Genomic DNA, 23,071 nt, shown 5'->3' with positions numbered 1-23,071 from the left:
ATCTGGAAAGGTAGGTTGAAGCCAGATTGTGAAGGGCTTTAAATGCCAAACAGATCGGTTGTTTTGATTGGTGGGGTGATGGTGGGGGGTGGGTGGTACATGAACTGGGATAAGAAAAAAATTTTATTTTCATGAACCTCTAACCTGAAATTTAACATTCTCTCCAATTACAAATGTAGGAGGACAAATATAATTCTGAAAAGGGGTTCATAAGCTTCACCAAACTTCCAAAAGGGATCATATCACAAAAAAAGGTTAGGAGCCCTTATGCTAGAAATAATAGCTCAGTTCGTTTATTGAATACATTGATCTTTCTTCTTTTTTGGGGGGAGGAAGGGGCAAAATTTGGGGTGGGAGTGTTACATTGGGGCTTCTTTTTATGCTTCTTGTTCTGATGTTCTATTAATGTCATTGCTAGATATTTAAAATACTTTTTATTAATGATGGACTTTTGTGTTACTTTGCAATCTATAGTCAGGGAAGGCATTAAAAAACCATGTTCATGGGAAATAATTTTTATTGCTCTATAAACTAACATGTCTGGTGGAAGGCAATCAAGGCTTTCATGTATTATTCAGGCCAAAAACCCATACTATGTTGGGAGCAAAAATGTTATACAAAAACAGTAATTTTGCATGTTTAATCACTTTCACCAGCCATTTTAGGAAGAAGCAGAGACTTATTCTAACACTGGTTGCGGGCACCAACATGACTATCATCTAAAAAGAATATAACAATTTTAGATGTGATTCAAACAAAGCAAGTTTGAAGCTCTAATGTTTCAAGAAAAAAGGGGCAGCAACTCATTTCATCCAACTTTTCTCTCTTCATCTTCAAGAAGCTTAAATTAACCTCAATTTTTGTTCAATAAATGAGTCTCCAAATTAAAACATAAGTAGCATACTAGAATGTTATTTATTGAAATAAAATGAGAAATGAAAACTTAGTTTTGGAAACCATGAGAATAAAGATCACATAGTTCTCTGCAGCAAAAGTAGTTAAGGAGAACTTGAATAATTGAAATGTTCAAAATTCCAAACCCATATGATACCCAGACTTCAATATAATGAAAAGTCTCAACCCCTCATACACCAAACCTGTCAGCTGTTAACACAGCCATCTAGATATACAGGCTAGGGTTTAAGGTCCTTTTACTTGTTCTGTCTGATCTCTTTAAGAAGTGAATGTTATGTGAAAAAACTGGGACATTAATGCACTGTTGGTGGAGTTGTGAACTCATCTCCATTCTGGGGAACAATTTGGAACTTTGCCCAAAGGGCTATAAAACTCTGCATATACACTACTGTCTGTATCCCAAAGATATTTTTTTTAAAAAGGAATAGGACCTATTTGTAAAAAAAATATTTATAGCAGCTCTTTTTGTTGCAGCAAAGAATTGAAAATTGAGGGGATGTACATCAATTGAGAATGGCCTGAACAAGTTGTGGCATATAAGAAATGGTGGAGCAGGATGGGTTGAGAAAAAAACCTGGGAAGACATATGAAGGGATGCAAGTGAAGTGAGCAGAATCAAGAGAACACTGCAACACAGTAACAGTAATATTGTAACAAAGATCAACTGTGAAAGACTTAGCTACTCTGATTAAGACAGTAATCCAAGACAATTCCAAAGGACCCATGATGAAAAATGCTGTCTACCTCCAGAGGGAAAACTGATGAACTCTGAATGAAGATGGAACGATACTTTTTTAACTTTATTTTTGGGGTGTGTATCTTCTTTCGCAATGTGGCTAATATGGAAACATGTTTTACAGAACTTCCCATATATAACTGCTATATATTCCCATATATTGCTTGCATTTTCAAGGGGTGGTGGGGAGGTAGGAAGGAAGGAGAGAATTTGGGACTCAAAAATTTTTAAGTGAATGTTAAAGTTTTTTTTTGCTTTTTTGGGGGGGGCAGGGCAATTGGGGTTAAGTGACTGGCCCAAGGTCACACAGCTAGTACATGTGTCAAGTGTCTGAGGCCAGATTTGAACTCATTTCCTCCTGACTCCAGGGCCAGTGCTCTACTCACTGCGCCACCTAGCTGCCCCCGAACATTAAAATTTTTAAAAAGTAAATGGGAAATATTTAGTGAAATAAACAAAAAATATTAAGAAAACAAAAAAAGTATATAAAAAAGAGGGAGCTATCTTTTTTAAGGCAAAACAGAAATGGGGAAGGAGTGCTCTGAAGGAAATGGAAGTACTGACTTTAAATACAAGAAGAAGTGGCAGAATGGGATATGACAAAGGGCTTTATTTTTGTATAAGTCTTTACTATAAAACTGTTTTATTCCCAACTCTAAGACAAATTCCTTTCACCCAAAATCATTCCAAGTGCTACTTTGTCAAACAAACCACTCAAAAATACAAAAAATCAAAGGAAAATGGCACAGGAATTATAAACAGAGATACACAATTTGGGCCCTGAAACCTATGGTATACTAAAGACCACATAAAGTGAGCTTGTAACAAATTAAAACACAAAACAGGCAACATAACTCACACTTACACATACTTGTAAACCCATACTATATTACTGCAATGTATAAATTAACATTCTTTCCTTAACACTGCTAACTCACATTTTTATTGGAAATTAAATGTGACTTCTTGAACTTTTTTCTTTTCTGATTTTTTTTGGGGGGGGGGGAGAGAATGACAATTTTCATTATTTTTAGTAGCATAAATAATTATATAATTTTAAATCTAAAATATCTATGTTGCAAATTCACATAATTTAGGAACTGCATGGAACCCTAATGTTCATTTAGCCCTCAAAGTGCGTTCAGAGACCTCTGGGCATCCCCAAGGCCTTTCAGGGGAGTCTATGAGGAGTCTATTTTCATAATAAGATATTTTGTTGTCTAATGTGGCAAATATCAAGAGAAGTCACCCACAAATGAAAGCTCTTGGGGGGATCCTCAATAATTTTTATGATCATTATGGGGTACAAAACTAAAAAGTCTGAGAATCACCAATCAGCTTATCACTCATATTTTCTACATGAGAAGCTTGACGCCTACTAAGTAAATTTGAGGTTAGTAAGTGATTGGAAATGGGATAAGAACCGAGCTCCCCAGATTCTGAGTCCATCCAGAGAGCCCATTCTCTTATACAGGTTTATGCTATTTATGCTATGGTTAGAACTTTTTTTTTTAATTTAAAAAACAATTTGCCTTCTGTTAACTGCAAAGTTATTTGCTGACACTACTCCGTCCTGAAAGAAACTATTTTCTCTCAAAGAAAAAGGAAGAAACTTTCAATTTGTAGTTCTTTAGAATCCACCAGCAGTGTAACAAGAAAGGACAACCACTAGGGAAATATTACAGGCACTGAATTTACACATCTAAAAGGATATTTTTGGCAGGGCCTATTTGTTACGTCATCAGCTAGCTCTGCTTTACAGAGATAAGCAGTCAACTACATGTAATAGCTAGCCAGCCAAATCAATAAGGGCCAGGGCCTCTGGAGGCTGCTAAAAAACCTCCATGGTACTAAGCACAAAGGCAGCACTCAATAGATATTTGTTGATTGACTGACCGACTGATAATTCAGTTTAGACTAACAATAGGAGTGGGATTTTTTTTTTTCATTTTTACTCATTCTCAGGATTTAGAACTAGAAGGGAGCTTAGAAGCCATTGAATCCAACCCCCTTATTCATAGCCCTGACGCTTATTCCTAATGAGGACGGTTTGAGCAGAATAGTTCTTGTAGACTAAGCTGAAATTATAGCAGTTTCAATAATTCTCATCAGCATCCCAAGGTTAAGCTGCAGGCTCTGAATTCTGATCTTAGATCTCTTATTACTAAACTGTGTCTACATTTGACTTACAGACTGATGCACAAGCAGGAAGTGTTAAATGCAAAATGTCAACAAAAACTTGTCTATTTTGGGGGATGGAGGAGACCTTTCAATTTTATTCTTGACAGAATGCCAGGTAAGAAAAACACTGGTAAGAACTAGGGCAGTCTGACTAATTTGAACAGGCTTACCCAAGGGAATGAATAGAAATGTTATTCCAAATGAGGTTTGGATGTGCCATGGAAGGAAATGCCTTCTGAATTATTATCTATTACTCGTCCATCTATTCAACTGCAACACCAAGTGTGCCATTAGCGTGGGTCCACTCTCAACCTTTCAAGAGAGTACCTCATTCTCCGAAGAGAGATGCCTCCCCACTCCCAAGCCCCCCCCCAAAGATAATAAAGACTCCATACTTCAGAAGGCAGGGAACTACCTGTAGCAGACACTAGAAATAAGAAGGGAGAGAAAGGAAAGGGAGGCCATTACTATTCTTTATATGGCTAGCAGTCCGTAAGATTGTAGTCTTCCATTCACTCAGAATTCCTCTGAGTACAGATTCCAAAAGAATGAAGTTTAAGTTTGTCATTAATCTCTTTGCAGCTAATTTTTTTATGGTAACTGACAGAGGAATGACTCAGAATTTGTTGACCTATTCTGGCTTTGTTAATTGTTCAGTTTACACTGATACTGTGAGTAAACAGTGAACAAAGTCAGTACTTTTCCTCTGTATCTTTTAATCTTTAACTCTTTAGTTTGAACTGAGGAAGTCTATTTTCTCTCGGAATTGGTATGAGGTGAGAGAGACAGAGAGAGCATGTGTGAAATTCTGCTAGAATGAGAGGAGGTGGAAAAGATCTGAAGAGAGATAAAAACCAACTTGAATCTCAAATTTTAAACTTCTTGCATTTAACATTTAGAAGTGATAGACATATCACTTCCCAAAGGTCATAATAGGGGCCAGAAGGTAAATCCTGGTTCTTTGTCCTGGTTCTGCTTTTTAAAAGCTTTATATTATTTCAAAAAGGCATTTCTACATTGCTTCATGTTCCTCTTACTTTTTACTCTTAAATGCATTTCAATATTTAGTATTCCATTAATGTGACATATGATTCAGTTAAGTATTCCTCTCTTGCTGGGCATTTAGGTTGTTTCCAGTTTTCTTGAAATTAAAAAATTCTGCTGTGAGGGTTATTGAAAAAAAACAGTTCTTTTTAAATTTTTTTTTTTAACTTTTGAGGTTTACTTTTAACTATGGAATTCTTAGGTCACAGGGTATGATTATTACTATATCTGTTATAATTCCATAATGCTAAATTGGGATTCAATTTTTAACAAAGTTTGCAATTCCATCAGTTTCTAATTTTTACGAGATGTGATATGACACAATGGAACATCAAAGGACTTGAAGCTAAACAGCGTAGGTTTTTAATCCCACCTCTGGCACTAGTGTCATCATGAGCAAATCATTTAACCTTGCTGAGACTCAATTTCCTCATGTATAGATGAGAATAATAATACATTATGATCCTATATCAGAAAGTTTTGGGCTGCATCTAATAAGTGTGTAAAGTAATTTAAAACTTTAAATTGATATGCCATTTTAAATTATGAAAAAACAATTTTTTGTATTTGATCATTATTTCATACTCATCCTTATTTCTAGTATCAGGTAGTACAGACTAAAAAACAGAATCATCTTGCATGTTAGAAATTCTGGAGAATATTTTTTAGATCTACCTCTAACTTGCATAGCAAATCGTCTGTAATTCCTATTCCTTGACTGAAAACAATACGGATTCCTACCTAATCCAGCGAAATGTTCAAAATGTCAAACAGATTAAAGAAGTGAGTTTGAACTACTAAGGGTGGGTGATGTTGCATTATATCTAAGCCAAGTCAGCTAATATCTATTAAGCGTCTCCTCTATGTGCCAGGCACTGTGCTAAGTGCTAGGGACATAAAGGCAAAACAAAACAGTCTTTGCTTTCAAGGAGTTCAAAAGTCTAATGAGAGACAACATGCAAACAACTATTTACAAACATAATATATATGGGATAAGTGGAAGATAATTAATATAGGGAAGAAACTAAGATTAAGGATTAAAATTAATTAAGAATTAATTTTGTTGAGTTGTATGACTCTTCATGACCCCATTTTGGGGTTGCTTGGCAGAGATTCTGGAATGGTTTGCCCTTTCCTTTTCCAGCTCATTTTACAGATAAGGAACTGAGGCAAACAGGGTTAAGTGATTCGCCCAGGATCACCCAGCTCATAAGTGTCTGAGGCTGGGTTTGAATTCATGAAGATTAGCTTTTCTGATTTCAAGCCCAATGTTTTATCTACTGCACCATGTAGCTGCCCCTAAGGAGGAATAGGAAAGGATTTTTTACGGCAGGTGGGACTTTAGCTGAGACTTAAAAGGAAGCCAGGAGGTAGAAGAGGAAGGACTGCCTGTGAAAATACATGGAATTGAAAAATATGAGAGGAATAGCAACGGGATCAGTATCACTGGATCCTAGAGTACATGGTGGAGAGTAAGGTATAAAAAGACTGAAAAGGTAGAGAAGGGGCCAGGTTTTAAAGGGCTTTAAAGCAAAACAGAGGATTTCATATTTGATCCTGGAGGTAACAGGAGCCACTAGAGTTTATTGAGAGGTGTGAGGCAATATGAACAGACCCACACTTCAGGAAGATCAATTTGGCAGGTGAGTGGAGGATGAATTGGGGCATCAGTCAACAAATATTTGTTGAACAACTACTATGTGCCACACACTCAGCTAAGGGGATACAAAAAAAGGCAAAAGATAATCCCTGCTTACAAGGAGTTTGGTGTAATGAGGGAGACAACATGCAAACAACTATGTACAAACACGATATGTACAGGATAAATTGAAGACAATAAACCAGGGAAAGCACAAAAATGGGGAGAGACCAGCCAGGAGACCAGTCAGTGGGCTACTGAAATACTCTAGGCATGAGGTTATAGGAGCTGTACTAAGATGGTGGCAATGTCAGAGGAAAGAAGGAGTATATTGAAGAAATGTTATGAAGGTAGAAATGATAGGACTTGATAACTTATCAGATATGGGGGTGTGAGGGGCAAGAGAGATTAAGGTCTTGAGGATGATACACAGGTTGCAAACCTGGGTGATTGGGAAGATGGCAGTATCTCTGACAGTAACAAGGAGGTTAGAAAGAGGGTTTGGGGGAAGGGAAGACAAAGAGTTCAGTTTTGAACATGTTAAGTCTATTTGCTAATTTTTTGTTTTGGGGGTGAGTGGTATAGGACCTCTATGAAGCTAGCTATTTATAAGAAAATAAAATAGTTAAAAATTCCTTTCCATGCTGATCTGGCTTTTTGAAACTGTGGAAAGGGGATATTGGTCTATGGCAACTCACACTTTTTACTACTAGAGCAAATGAGGTTTTATAATAGATTTTGAAGGTATTTAGAAAGGAAAATTCTTATTTTTACCAAACCCAACATTACCTATATATAAAAGAAAATCTCATTTTAGTTTGGTGTCATGCTGTCATATTTGGATGCTTCAGAGAAAAAGCATTTTACTGATCAAGGCATTTGTTTACCTCATAGGCTGGGCTCCTTTTTCATCATCAGAGCTCATGTCTATATCAAAGGCGTCCTCCGTTCCAGGAGATGGGGTCTGATCTTCCTTCTTGTTTTCTTGTTTGTACTTCTTTTTCCGCCGTTTTTTCTTCTTCACAGAACCTGGGTTGAAAACGGTCTCTGTCTCCATCATGTGTGAGATTTCTACACTCTGACACATCCTTTCATTTCCACCTGACTGAATCAAATGAGTCTCAATATCTTTAAAGAACTGATCTTCTGTAGGTATTGGTGAGGTAGCCAAGTAGGCAGGAAGCTTTTCCTTAAAAAGAACAAGGAAGACAACTAAGAGATAAAATGAAACACTGTTGACTTTTTATGTACAGTTAACAACAGAAGAAAAAAAAATCTATCGCACGTAGAAGCCAAAGAATCTTACAAAGTTTTTCCACCAGCCTGCCTAATTTGGAAGCCAGGAGCTAAATACTTAAGTAAATTCCTGAAAACTACACTTTGAACACATCTGTCCAACTAGTTGCTGAACAGCTCAGTGCTGAGTCATGTCAGTACAAGAGTAGCTTGCTTTCATAGCACCCATCTAGAGAAACTGACACTACATGCTTGAAGGAAAAATAGGAAAGGTATGATAGACACCACCTTTAAAACAGAGGCAATTAAAATTGCTATGAAAGTAAAACTGTGGTTTTACAAAGGACCATATACAGAACTTACTGAGATAAAGAACAATGAGACTGAAGTGAAGGAGGGGGCAAACAAAGAGATTCACATCAAACAAAGGGCTGGTGGAAAAATCAAGTATAGCCAAGAAAAACTGTTCAAGCGAACAAGGGGATCTAGCTGAAGAAACAGTTTAACAATGACTTTGCCCAATTAATTAAGTGTGGAGAGGAGCAGGAAGGACAGAGATTCCTCTTAACAAATGAAATTAATATGTTCTAAAATGAGGACATTAAAAAAAACTGTTCTCCTGGGAAGAAAACTAGAAACTTGTAAGGGCAAAAGGAAAATAAGGAGAGTCCTTTAAAACTGGTTAATGGAGAAGAAATTGACTGGAAATTAACATCAGAAAAATGATTATGTCCTGATATTCAATTTAATAAAGGAATCAGTTAATGGATCTCTGAAACATTGGACATCAGTAACACCACTGATACATACTTCTGAATCACATGAGAAAATGGTAGGGACTTATAAAGATATAATAGGAACTTTCTCATTCAATACAATTCAATTCAGCAAACATTAATTAAGTGCCTACTATGTGCAAGGTACTAGGGATACAATGACAAGAACGGACCCAAAGAACTTTATAACTGAAAGGGCCATCATTGGCCACCAAGTCCAAACTGTATATGGACAAGAGCTCTCTCTACAATATACCCAACAAGTGACCGTTCAACCTTTGTTTAAAGACCTCCAGGGAAGGTAACTGACGTTCTCCAGAGGTAGCCTGTTACACTTTTCGTTAAAAAAATTAGCAACTAACTGATCCACAAAAAGAAATTTTTTTCCTTATGTTAATCCTAAATTTTCCTCTTTGCAATTTATACCTATTGTTCCAAGTTCTGATCTCTGGAAAAAGCAAAATATCCCTTCAAATATCTGAAGACACCTACCATGCCCCTATCCCACATCTTCCCTTCTACAAACTAAATAAAAGCCCCCGTTCCTTCGGTCGCCATCTTGGTTGCTCTCCTTTGGGCACTCTCTAGATTATCAGTACACAATACTCAAGATGTGGTCTGACTAGAACTGAATAAAAGGCAACTATCACCTTCCTAGTTCTGGACATTATATATTTCTTAATGAAGTCAAAGGCTGAAATAGCTTTTTTTTGGCTACCATGTCATACTACTGACTCATTCTGAGCACTAAAACCCCCAGAACTTTTTTTTTCCAGATAGGGCACTATCTAGCCACACCTCCTCCATCTTGTGCTTACGAGGCTGTTTCTTGGAACCCAAGAGAAAGAGTTATTCCTAGCAATTTTATCTTGTTAGATGTGATTTGGGCCACTATACATGTTTGTTGACATCTTGATAGGTACTGATTCTATTCTCTGTTGTGTTAGGGAGCCTATCTAGCTTTCTGTACTTTTTCTTTAAATCTCCTGTTCTCCACAAGCTTTCAAATATCACCCACAGTGGCTTAGCATCATGGTATATGGCATATGCCAATTCCTTGTGTATAATATAACTTGGCTCAAATAACTGGAACTAATAAAATAGAGAACAATTAAGGGATCTTACCATCACTCTATTATTTATCTTCAGTAAACTATCTAACCAACTGTCCTCAAAGAACTTACATTCTACAAGAAGGATGGGTGCAAGGGTATAAATATAATGCTCATATAAATAAATACGTACACAAGGATAGTTAAGGAGAGGGACCACACTAAGAACTGGAGGGATGAGGAAAGGTTTTGTGGAATAGGGGCTGAGTTGGATCATGAAAGATGACAAGGATTCCTTGAGGTGGAGATAAGGTGAGAATGCATTCTAAGCATTTAGGATAACTAATGCAAGTCTGTGATGAGGAGATGGAGTGTTGAGTTCAGGAATACGTAATAGTCTAGCTTGACTGGAACTTTGAGTTTATGAATGAAAGTATTATAAAATAAACTGGAAAGGTAGTTCCCTCCTATTAGATTATAGAGGGCCATAAATACAGGCAAAGCATGTTGTGTTTTATCCTATGAGCAACAGGGAAGCTATATTTTATCCTTTAAGCAATGGGGAAGCTGAATTTTTAAAGTTGCAGTTCCCAGTTCATAACTACGTAACCTCTAATTCTTCTTACTATTTCCCATAAATCTGTTTTTTTACAAGAATAGCAGGGCATGAGAAAAGGGGGAACAAAAACCACTAAGTTTCTCAAGACATTATCCAATGACAGCTCCATCACAGGAGAAGAATGAAAGTAAAAGAAAAGGTAAAGGGCTTGTGCCAGACTTTAACCTTGTGTCCATCAAGGAGAAAGCAATCCTCTACAATTAAAGGTCTGCATTAATCTCTTTTCCTTTCTCTACTCTCTGCTTTGGCAATTTCATCTGCTTCCATGACTTTATCTTCTGTATAGAAATGACTTCCAGATCATTATCTCTTCTGCCAATCTCTCCCCTCAATTTCAATCCTACACTTCTAGCTGCTGACTAGACTTCTCCACCTTTAATGTTTTGCTGACTCTTAAAACTAAGCATGTCCAAAACAAAAGTCATATTCTCCATTAATCTTTCCTTATTTCAACTTCTTTATTTCAGATGATGAAGATGAGACCAGCTCGGTCATCCAAAGTCATAATCTCAGAGTTGTCTGTGACTCTTCTCTCACCACTCATCTTCCACAATCAATTTAGAGCACTAGGCTCAGGAGTCAAAGGATCTGGGTTCAAATTCTGCCTTGGACACTTATTGTCTCTTAAGCTTGGGCTAATGACTCAAAACATCCTGGGTCTTACATGGCAGTGATACTATGGAAAGGAGGAGAAACATGAGGCTATCATTTAGAAGAGAAGGGCCACTGGATCCCTGTAGTGCCAAAGGTGTGAGTTTTCTGGGCTATATGGGCTTTCTATGTATCTGTCCTCTCTCCCCCACTGATGCCATGTGCTAATTGTAGAACAGCACGCACCAGTTTTATGGTAGAGGGGGATGACATTTCAGTTAATGAATTTACTTTAAGCTATCTGTGTCCCCATAAAGACTATTAAAGGTAACACACCAGTGGGGGGCTTGTGAGCTATGGTTTTATGAGTGCAGACCCACAAACTACTTTGAAAGTGGGATACTTGTCCCTTGGGGGACCCAATCTGTGGAATGTGGGGAAGGGAAGTAACTCAGATGAGGTACTACTTGAAGAAGACTAGAATTCCATGCGCTTATTGGAAACTCAAAGATGCTGCTTTTTTAATTTTGCTACAGGAAATGTACCAAATATGCTTCCTCATATCAACATCTGTAACAACCCTAAATGAAAGCAAAAGGAGAAAAGGAAAAACACTAAGGAAAGTAGAACTTGCATTACTGTTTAGAAGGCCCCATTCTGTAATAACAGTAATGGTTAATAATAGCTAGCATTTATATAGCACCTATTGTATACCAGGTACCATACTAAGTACTTTTTAAATATCTTATTTGTTCCCCACAACAACCCTGGAAGGTTGGTGCTATTATTATCCCCATTTGACAGGTTAGGAAACTGGGACAAATGGGTTAAGGGATTTGTCCAAAGTCTTGGAACTATTGGGTGTCTGGAGCTGGATTTGAACTGTTTTCCTAACTCCAGGCTCAGTGCTCTGTCTACTGGGCCACCTAGTTGCTTCATCACAATATAAATAACAAAATAATAAGTAAAATATAAATAGGGAAACAAAAACATCCTGGGTCTGTGTTTCTTCATATGTAAAATGAGGCAGTAAGATAAGTGGCTTCTGAGGTACCTTCCAGCTTTTTAGATTTATGATCCAAAGTCCTGTCATTTCTGCTCCTAAAATATCTCCTTTATTCCTTCTTTCCTTTCCAACCCCACCGCCCGCATTATTTGTTATAATACCTTCCTAACTAGTCTTCCTGATTCCTCTCTCTCCTTTTCACAGCTACCAAAATAACCTTCTTAATAATCCAGATCTGGTCACTGAGTGACTGTAGCTATTGTGGCTTACAATTATTGAAGTTCTGTGGATCCCCTGATTCCCAGATCTGAATATCAAAAGTCCAGTACGGCCATGGCTATAATCAAGAACTGCTAATTAATGTTACTTTAATAAAGAAGGAGTAGTAGTTTGGCTTCTTAGGTCTTAACTTTAAATAAAGTAGGCTTTTATGTTAAGAAAGATAAGCCAGGAAGCCTAGGAGGGAAACAGGAAATACACAGAAGAAAGAGGAAATCTTTCAAGTAATGGTGAACTATATAGCAAGGCCCCTTCAAAGTAAAAAAAAAACCAAAACCAAAAACCATTTTCTGCCTCTTCTGTTACTCAATTATTGTTATTAATTTTTATTAATTATTAATTAATTATTGTTATTAATACTCATAATAACTAGCATTTACAAAATGCTTGAAGGTTTACAAAGTACTTTACAAGCACTATTTCATTTGATCCACACAACAACCTTGGGAGGCAAGTTGCTATTACTACCTCCATTTCATAGATGAAGAAACTGAGACAGAGAGATTAATTGATTTGGCCAAGATCACAAGCTACTAAGTGGCTGAGGCAGGATTTGAACTTAGGTCTTCCTGATAATGGGTAAAGTGCTCTGAGGCTTAAAAATTTTTGCATTAAAACAATTATGATACTATTGGGGGTGGGAGGTAGGGAAACTATCATTATTCAAACAGCTTGTATTTCCTTGGTAATGCAGTAAAGCAACTTTTCTAAGACTCTAAGTTGCAGAATAGGTGTCCATCTTTACTGGGTGAAGGATTTTCCTCAATAGGAATTCCCTATATTCATGAAATTACAGTCCCCCTGATTATTTTTTTTCTGGTGACAGATATATCTTCACAAAAGTATGTTACTCATACTTAGATATCAATTAAATGTCAGTTTTATTTAACTGTGAAATTTAGGGAGCAATGTATTTATTAAGTCAAAGTCATTTTTAGTAATTTTTAAAAATATAAATTATGTTAGTTCTAGCTTTAATGTGACAGAAAGTCATGTAGAGTAAATCAACTGCCCTGTATCTTTTTAACTTTCAGGAACAAACAATAAAAACGTCCAGGAGCCTAGTTGACAAAAAAAAAAGTTTCTGTTCATTATGTCTAGCTATCTCTATTCACAAAGACACTGCACCTAAAAAAAGGAGGCCAGAGAAAGTTTTTTAAAATGCGTTGAGGTTAAGGATATATGACTCAAGCGAGACAGTAATGTCAAGTGCTTGGCAAACCTTAAAGAGCTATTTAAATGTCAGTTGTTTTTCTGGCTGAACAGTTAGGTCAGTACTGTTCAAAAATCTATCTTAAAAAAAGGTAGAGTGAGATTGCTACATATGGAGGTTTAATCTGTCTCACTCTCATACTCAAACTTGAAAACAAGCTCACACAGAATTTCTAAATCAATTATGGAGGAAGCTCAATGAAATTAGAGAAGAAGTTGTATTCTCAAAAAATATTTCCACTTTTAAGGCAAAGAAAGCCTAGCTTAAAAGGTTTACACATCATACTCTTCTCCATTCCCCAAGCCAGTGAAACAATACAGCCCCCTACTTCAAGGATATAGAGTAACATACCTTTGAAAATGTTTAATGTGGAAAACATTATTAATTTGAGTATTTTAACATGGGAGATCATGTTCTTTTGAATAGTAAAGTTGCATTTTTTAATCAATATTATGTGTTAAAGAAATGCAACTGACTTTTAATAGGCCCACAATTTCAGAGGCAAAGTGTATTTTTAGCTCAGTATTAGGGAATACTAAATCAGTAGGTCTGTATTTCTGGAGTTGCCTTTTTCAGTTTGAATGGAATTGTTGTTTGTTTATGTATGGTGCACTATGAAACCCTTTTCCTGTAATGAGAGCTATTTGTAGTATTTTAAAAACTCTAAAAAATGATTAGTCATTATGACAACTGTAACTTCAACTGTCATTTTTTGGTTTTTGCCTTCATCACCGTTGAAAGAATTCCATGTAGGACAAATAAATGTAAGTTGGTGATGTGATATGAACAAGTAGATAACATGCAAGGAATTCTCTTGATTTGGTGAGGCACTCTTCCATAAACTGATTTTTATGTAGCTTTGGATACTGTTGATAAAGTTATTGACTTCCTTCTAGCACACAGGGAGAAACGTCAATTTCCTATATCATTCACAGAATATGAGACCCTTGAGACCTTAGTGATTATTTAAGTCCAAATCTGATGTTTTATGACTGAGGAAAAAGACTCAGAGAGATTATATGTTTTGCCCAAAGTCACACAGCGAGTAAGTGGCGGGGCTAGAACTAGAAGTCTCTGTACTGTACCTGTCAATTTCTTTTTTTGTGTTAGTTTTTCTTCTAATTCATCATAGTGAAAAGTAAATTCTATGTTCAGAAAGCAGTTTTAGGCACTGGAAAGGCAAAATATGAAATAAGCCAGCCCAGCATTTAGAAAATTATTTGTGAACCTGCTGTTTTTGCCAAATGAAATATTAGTTTTTTTGTAGAAGAAAATATAATGGAGTGGAGGAACTTCTAGAGAGCTAAGAAAATTCTAGTTACAGATAAATCTAATCTGGGGCAGCTAGGTGGCACAGTGAGTACAGCACCGGCCCTGTTCTGAGGCCAGATTTGAACTCAGGAAGATGAGTCTTCCTGACTCCAGGCCCTGCACTGTATCCACTTCACCACCTAGCTGCCCCACTCTCAGCACACAGTAAGTACTTAAATAAATGCTTTTTGAGTGATTGACATATAAGTTTTAGTCATTATTTTAGGGTCTTCAAAGAACTGTAAAATGCTATCATCTCTTGTAAGAGAAGACTAGAACCAAGGAACTCGACATAGATCAGTGGATCCGTATAGCCTCTAGTACAAAATGCAAACTCTTCTGTTTGGCACAACCTGGTTCTAGTCTCCCTTGCAAACTTATTGCACATAACCACTCTTCACATACTACGTTTCAGCCAAATTGGCCTACTTAATGTCCACTACACATAGCACTCCATCTCACATCTCTGCAACTTTGCACAGACTGTCTCCCATGCCTGGGATGCATTCCTTCCTCATCTCTCCGTTTTAGAATCAATCTTGTGTTTCCTTCAAGGCTCATGAGGCTCAAATGGCAGTTACTATATAATGACTTTCTGATCTGACCAGTTGTTAGGGCTCTCCTTCCATATATCTCCCCTCATGTCTGTATTTACTATGTATGTATTTTGTATTTCTTTATTTGTATTTGTATATAATTCCCCTCCCTTCATTGATTCTGGAGGGCAGAGATTGTTCTTGTTGTATCCCTAGAACTGAATAGAATGCTTGGCCCACAGTAGGTACATAATAACTGCGTGCTGAATGAAAGAATGGCTAAATGAATTTGCGTCACTATTTTACCTTCTTGAATCATGAGAATTTAGCTGCTCATGTTTTCAGGGTTAAAGATTTAATGTTCCTAACCAAAATGGTAAACATGTTTCCTAAGTCTAGAGGTCAACACCCTAAAGAGATATGTCTTGGCAGCTAAACGGAACTTTATGTCTTGACTGTCATGTTTATCTTAGATGAATTGTAAATAAAGCTTACTCAAGTTAAAAAGAGATGTGTGTGCCTGCCCTCACAGGGAGGAAAGAATACAAAAGCTCTTTACTGAATCTCTATAGTACAGCAAAGACATACAACAGAGATTCACCACCAGCAAAGACTTCCCAGCTGCAAGCAGTGAAACCTGAAGTTTCTCTGATCAGCAGAAATTTTGGGCATGACCAGTCATAAAAACTGCTGAGCATTTCTGTCATTTTAGTCACTGGGAGAAAGGAATCTCAGACAACATTACTGGGTGATGACCTGGATGAGGCAGATGCCAGTTTCACCACTAGGACACCAAAGTTCTGAACACTTACATATTCCTCTTCAATCTCCTCAACAAAGAAGGCTTCTCCATTATCCCCCAGCTTCATGTGAAGATCCACAGCGTCACCATTGATTTCTATGTCAATCTGCATTAGAAACAGATTTTCATCAGTGAACTCATCAGCACTGTGACCATGAATGCTCAAAGAAAGATAAAAATTACATCTATGTGAAAATTACATCTATTCTCCAATATCCACAATCACGTTTCATCAACCTTGCAAATGTTTCTTTGACAGTGACTTTCTTTATCCTAAACTTACCATATTTCTAGATAAAGAAATGAATCCAAATGCCCTAGAAGTCTCACCTCTTGGTGAGTCTAAGACCACTTCTGGGTGGTCTAAGAGCAGCCTGAAATGGACCTGCAGCTCATACTCTGGTTAATACTTCAAAGACCCATGATTTTATAGGTATAGCTACTCCTTCCGTCATGCCAAATAAGAACCTTCCACATCTTAATAGGCTATTTTCATGAGATACTGGAAGAAAGACTCATCATCTGAGAGGTGATATGTCCCTCTGATTTTAGCTAGGCTGGTCCTCATACAAAAATTACAGTCCATTGCTGGATCTGTACTTGGAAAAGTTTTTCCAGTTCTCAAAGAACTTTTGGCATAGCCTTTCAGAAACCAGTCACTTCTATACCACTAGAAGGCATTCAAAGAGGGCTTCAAGGGAAATATTTCTTCATAATTCTTACAGATAGGGAGGGACGAGATGGGGAAAACAATCAACACTTTTTCAAAATTGAAAAGGTATATTTCTCATTTAAATCAGAGTTTAAATTTTTTTGTTAAAATGTTTTAAAAATAAATTACATTAAAAGCTTGTATTACGTTAAAGTAAGAGTTTTTAGCCCTCTTTTTAGGCTCCTTTGGCAGAATCAATTATATTTAAATACAATTATCATAATATTTTTATAAACCAGTTTTCTGACCCCAAGATTAAGAATCCAATTTAAATATGAGATAATCTTGTCTTATGTTAATGACATCTGTGTATTTCAAACAGAAAGTAAGTATATAAACTTTTTAGAAGCATTCTATAAATGGATCACTGATTGGCCCTAGCTCATTTTCCTGGCAACAATAACATTTTATGACAGGTTTTTTCTGTAATTTCTGGAATTAGTTAACTATCATTTAAGTACTTAATACATGCCAAGCACTGAGCTAAATGCTGGGGATATAAAGATAGGCAAGACAATTCTTGCTGGGGAGACAACAATACAAACAACACATGAAGAAACAAGATATATTCTGGATAAATTGGAGATAATCAACAGAGAGAAGTCACTAGAATTATAGGGAAAATCAGGAAAGGTTTCTTGAAGAAGGTGAAACTTTGGCTGAAATTTGAAAGAAACCAGGAGGCAAAGATGAGGAGGAAGAGAGTTCCAAACCTTGAAGACAGCCATTAAAAACACTCAGTATTGGGAGATGGAATATCATGTGCAGAGACCAACAAGGTCAGTGTTACTGTATGAGAGACAGCGAGAGTGAGAGCAAGAGCAAGCGAGAGAGAGAACACAAGAGAATGTGACTGCGTGTACATGTGCACACACGTGTGTAACGTAGACTGGGAAAAGGCAGGAAAGCACTAGATTTTGGAGGGCTTTATAAGCCCAATAGAGGATTTATTTGATGCTGGAGAAAACAGGAGGCTACTGACCTTGAATGATTAAGGGGCTGACATGATCAAACTTATACTTTAGGAAGATCGATCAGAAAATTGAATGGAAGATTGCCTAAAGTAGGTAGAGACTTAAGGCAGAGAGGACTGGGCATGTCATTAATATCTAGCAGTCATTCTTTTTAATATTAACTACATGAAAAGATTCCATATCTGAGTAATCCATTTAAGAAATACATGTTTTCTTATGAAATTTACAGAAAATCCCAAGAGTGACCAATTCACTGAGTGTCTATTATGAACTCATGTAATACTTCAGTTCTTAACAATGGCTTCTTCAGGTAAAGAAAAGAATGTTTTATTCCTTAGTAGTTCTACACTTTAAAGTGGGAAGCAATTTGAAAATTTAGATATAAAAAAAAAATTCTATTCAATGAGTAGAAAAAAGGTAAAGACTATTTTAGTTGCTTCATCTAAAAGGTTCAGCTCCTTGTGCTGACCTTAAATAATATATTCTATTTTTGTTTACATTGTACATTTATGACTAGAATAGTTAAACATTCAAAAGCAGATGTGCTTGTTTAGTTAAAATAATCATGTTTGCTGAATCAATTTGTAGTTTGGCTTTTGATACAACAAGCATTCATTTATTAACCATGTCCAAGGCTAAAAGCAACCCAGCCCCTACTCAGGCATAGGCAACCTGTGGCCTGGAGGCTATATGTGGCCCTCTAGGTCCTCAAGTGCAGCCCTCTGACTGAATCCAAACTTCACAGAACAAATCCTCTAAATATAAAAGGATTTGTTCTATAAAACTTGGACTCAGTCAAAAGGCCACACCCAAGGACCTGGAAGGCCACATGTAGCTTCCAGGCCGCAGGTTCCCCACCCCTGCCTTACCTTCAATGAACTTATAATAGGGAGCAGAAGGAAGGAGACAAACTCAAATGCCTACAAGATATGAGAAAATAATGAAGTACATGAGTTCTAAGAATCCTGAGAGATTGGGGTATGACTTCTTGGGGTGGAGCTCTGCAGAGTATGTACCTCCATGGGAAAGGAAAAAGCTCAGCTAGATCTTGAAGGAAGAGAAGAAAGATGTCAAGAGGTAAATTAGGGTAGGAGGAAAAGAGCCTGTTCCAGTCTGGAGAACCACTTTCAACAAGGTAGCAAATAACACCTATCAGATTGGCCAATCTGACAAAAAAAGGAAAATGCTGGATGTCGGAGGGGATGTGGGAAAACTGGGAAACTAAGGAACTATTGGTGGAGCTCTGAACTGATCCAACCATTCTGGAGAACAATTTTGGAAATATGTCTGAAAGACTATAAAACTGTGCATACCCTTTAATTCAACAATATCCCTACTAGATCTATAACTCGACGACAACCAAAAAAGAGGAAAAGAACCTTTTTATGCAAAAAGATTTATAGCAGCTCTTTTTGTGGTGGCTAAGAATTGGAAATCTAAGGGATGCCTATCAATTGGGGAGTGGCTAAACAAGCTGTGGTATATGATTGTAATGGAATATTATTGTGCTATAAGAAATGACAGAAATAAGCAGGATAATTTCAGAAAAACCTAGAAATGAACTGAACTAGTGAAGTAAACAGAACCAGGAGAACAATGTACATAGTAACAGTAATGTTTCTGATGAAGATCTGTAAATGACTTAGCTATTCTCAGCAATACAATGATCCAAGACAATCCCAAAGGACCAATGATGAAGCATACTATCCACCTCCAGAGAAAGAAATGATATTGGTTGAATATAGACTGAAGGAAGCTATTTCCACTTTCTTTTTTTTCCCTTTTGAGTCTTTGTGTACAAAATAACTAATATGGAAATGTTTTACATAATTGTACATATATAACCTACATCTGACTGCTTACCACCTCAAGAAGGAGGGAGGGAAGAGAGGGATAGAATTTGGAACTCAAAACTTTAAATAAAAATGTTAAAAAATTAAAAAGAAAAAGAAAGTACAACTATATTTATGAGAATGTGCAGGGATAATAGTAGGAAAGAAATAGGAAGGCTATAATGACTTTCCAGCTTCCGTAGGATTGTGAACAGGAGGGCTGTAGAAGCAAAAAACATAGGCAAGGCCTAAGGAAGTTATATATTTTAATAAAAATAGGTTCTTTAGCACTGAGCAGCTAAAAGGAAAGGTAGCAAATCAGGAAAATACCAATTTGGGGGACAGGGAGAAATCAGTTTGAGTAAATCAGGGGGTTATGTAAAGGTGAGATAGGGAAGAGGACTAGAACTGTGATTTCATTAGCAGATCGAACTCCCTTAAGAGGAAATTCCCTGTAATGATGCAGGTCAGCCACCTCTCTGTAACTGACAATCTTACAGATGTGCTTAAATTACTGAATAGCTACATGAGTGGTCCAGGATCATGCTGCTAGTATGTGTCTGAGCTGGAAACTGAGCCCTGGTCTTCCTGACTCTAAGACCAGCTCATTGTCCACTATACCAAGCTGCCTCTTGGGTGAAGATAAGTACCTTAAAATAAAACTGAAGGGGCAGCTAGGTGAATAGAGCACAGGCTCTGGAGTCAGGAGGACCTGAGTTCAAATTGGCCTTAGACACTTGACACTTACTAGCTGGTGTGACCTTGGGCAAATCACTTATCCGCAATTGTCCTGCCTTTCTTCTCTCCGAACAAAAAGAATAATACGACAGGAAAGATAAATTGGAATCAGACTCTGAAGGGCCTTGACAATCAAAGGACTTCGTATTTTATTCCCTAAGCAACAGGAACATTATTGAAGATTATTGGAACAAGAAAGTAACATAATCAGGCCTGTGCACTAGAAAGATTACCATGATGACAATGTCAATTAGTCATGCAATAAACATTTATTAAGCACCAACTCTGTGCTATGCTCCCGTGCTGAGCTCTGGGTTTATAAAGATAAAGGCAAAAGATTGTCCTTGCCTTCAAGAAGCTCAGAGTCTAATGGAGGAAGATAGTATGCTTCTACTCAGCAGTTTAATTAGTGCTTCTACCCAGTGGCTTAATCTATTTGAATCCACTCTTCACGAGAATAGCAATATTTGGAACCTACGGTTTGAAATCACATTTATGAAAAGCATTCTCAGTAATAGGGCAGCTAGGTGGCACAGTGGATAGAGAGTCAGTCCTAGCGTTAGGAAGATCTGAGTTCAAATCCGACCTCAGACACTTCTGTGTGACCCCGGACAAGTCACTTACCCCTCTTTGCCTCCATTTCTTCGATTGTAAAATGAACTGGAGAAGGAAATGGTGCAAACCACTCTAATCTCTTTGCCAAGAAAATTCCAAATGGAGTCCCCAAGAGTCAGACACAATAACAGCTTCTCAAAAACGTTGGCGAAATGCATCAGGCCAGCCCTGGTTAGTTTTACTAATAAGGGAATGAATGCCAGTTGTTTGGGAAATCACTATCTCCCCAAAACATCCTTAGAATGTTTTCTCTCTTTTCCTTTCTATCACTGATTCCAAGAAAGAACTTTAATGAAATTCTCAAGATGATATATAGCAATGATACCAGAAATATACAAGTACTATGGCAGTCTTTGAGCCCCTATACAAAAATCTTATTACCTGCCATTTCCCAAGATAGAGAATAACAAGAACAATTTAATTACAGGCATAATCTTGTGTGGAAGAAAGGAAATCTCATCATTAACACCCTCATGAGTTCTCTCCCACATTATCCTCTCTTTCTGGAAATAGGATATTATCTACCTATTAACATGTTATGATAGTGCCTTGCAAAATCACAGTGGTATATGACCAACAAATGGAATCTTAAGCAAGACACATCTTGAAATAAAAGGCCTTTTCTTTTGGCCGGAAGCCTGATGACACTGTTTGGTAGAAGACTCAAACTGAAGTAGGGAAACTGATGACTATTATGCAGCAAAAAGAGAGCAAGATTTTCAATCTTTTTTTACATTTACACTCTCTCCTTCCATTCAACATTTCTGGGCAACACAGAGACCCAGAAACACTATTCTTTGAAGATCTTCTGTTATGTGTGTAATGGACTCATTACATTCTTCTTGGCTAGTAGAATACAACCACCATTAAACAACAGATATGATGCCAGCTTTTATTTTTTGGCTATTGTTGGAGTCATTATTCAAAAGCACTTGGTTATAAGAACAAACAACTTAATGACTGATATCACATCTCCATGGTTTTTCTTTATACTGCTTTAAAAAAAAGTAAATTGTTTGATGAGAATTAATATCCTCCATATGCTTTCATAACTGTCAATTTAAAAAAAAACACCTAAATTTGTAAAAGTAGGGCAGGTTACTGTGTCACACAGTCTCCATGGCACTGTGGAAACTGCAAAATAAAAGCCAAGGGTTAGTGTTACTGGGAATAAAACCAAAAAAACAAAGACTAGGACAACCGAGTTTGCTAAAATGGCACTTTTACAAAAACAAAAAGTTTCTCAGTCAGCAAGTAAAGTAACACTGCTTTTGGTTTCCAACGACTAACTCTTTAGTTTAACACAGCAGTAAACAGATGCCAAACCACATTAATCCTGCTGCCTCCAGAAAACAGAAGGGGAATTGAGTTGAAACTTAACTTTGTTATGCCACCACCTTGAAATAAAATAATGCCTGTCCAAAAAAATGAATGACTTGTTTTGTGAAACCTTCCTTTTCTGCCTCCTTCAAAGTACAATACATTTAACAAGGTCAGGAGAATTTTTAGCTTAAAGGCATAAACCAAACACGTCCCCTCTTTTACACACACACACACACACACACACGAAAGAAAATATATTGCAAACTTTTGCAATGGGTCTTCCAAAGTACAGTCTCAGATTTATGAGTAGAACTTTTTCTGTAGCCATGTTACGGTGGGGGAAGTGAGAGGGGAATTGAGAATTGCAGAAAAATTTTCCTACAAACTTTTAGTGGAGATGGTGAGGAAAAAGGATGAAGATTATCAAGAAAGTGTTTCAGTCTTAGACATACTAAGTGTTCCAAATATATATTGAATGAGTGCCTCAGAAGGAATAACGATGCTATGAACTTTCCAGACTCCAAAGTTAAGAAGTGTAATTCATCTTCATCAGGTGAAGCAATGACCCTTCTCAAGCCATGTTCAAGAGAAACGTCTCCATTTGTGGCGTCTGTTTTGTGACAAGGAAGGATAAAGGGTGAGGATAAAGCAGAGAGCTGGCACCAAATGTTGCCAAGGCAATTTGTCACCCAGGATGTCCTGTGCTGAAGAATACAGTGAAGGTCACTTTTAAATATTACTTTTTATGAATGAAGACATTTTAATGAGACAGTATGATACTAATCTTCGAGTCGGTAGAGGAGTAGGTTTAAATCAAACCTGCAACACCTGTAAGCTGATTCAGCTTTCAGTCATGTCTGATTCTTTACTGGAGTGTTTTGCCATTTCCTTCTCCAGTTCATTTCACAGATGAGGAAACTGAGGTGCACAGGATAAAGTGA

At 37.0% G+C, this 23,071-nt stretch overlaps 1 protein-coding gene across 3 annotated transcripts in view; it reads right to left on the bottom strand.

Annotated features, from left to right (window-relative positions):
• The window catches only part of LPIN2 (lipin 2), a 106,337-nt gene that overhangs the window by 42,486 nt on the left and 40,780 nt on the right, over positions 1-23,071 (bottom strand). For all 3 annotated transcript variants that reach the window (XM_036749833.1, XM_036749841.1, XM_036749826.1), the window contains exons 3-4: positions 15,947-16,042; positions 7,403-7,704 (exon numbers count right to left, since the gene is read on the bottom strand). In XM_036749833.1, the coding sequence (XP_036605728.1) occupies positions 7,403-7,704; positions 15,947-16,042 (398 nt within the window). The remainder of the gene's footprint in view (positions 1-7,402; positions 7,705-15,946; positions 16,043-23,071) is intronic.

This window comes from Trichosurus vulpecula, chromosome 1, assembly GCF_011100635.1.
Source record: "Trichosurus vulpecula isolate mTriVul1 chromosome 1, mTriVul1.pri, whole genome shotgun sequence".
Taxonomy (NCBI): domain Eukaryota; kingdom Metazoa; phylum Chordata; class Mammalia; order Diprotodontia; family Phalangeridae; genus Trichosurus; species Trichosurus vulpecula.
Note: the sequence above shows the minus strand (reverse complement) of the source record. Positions and strands in the feature narration are given on the sequence as shown.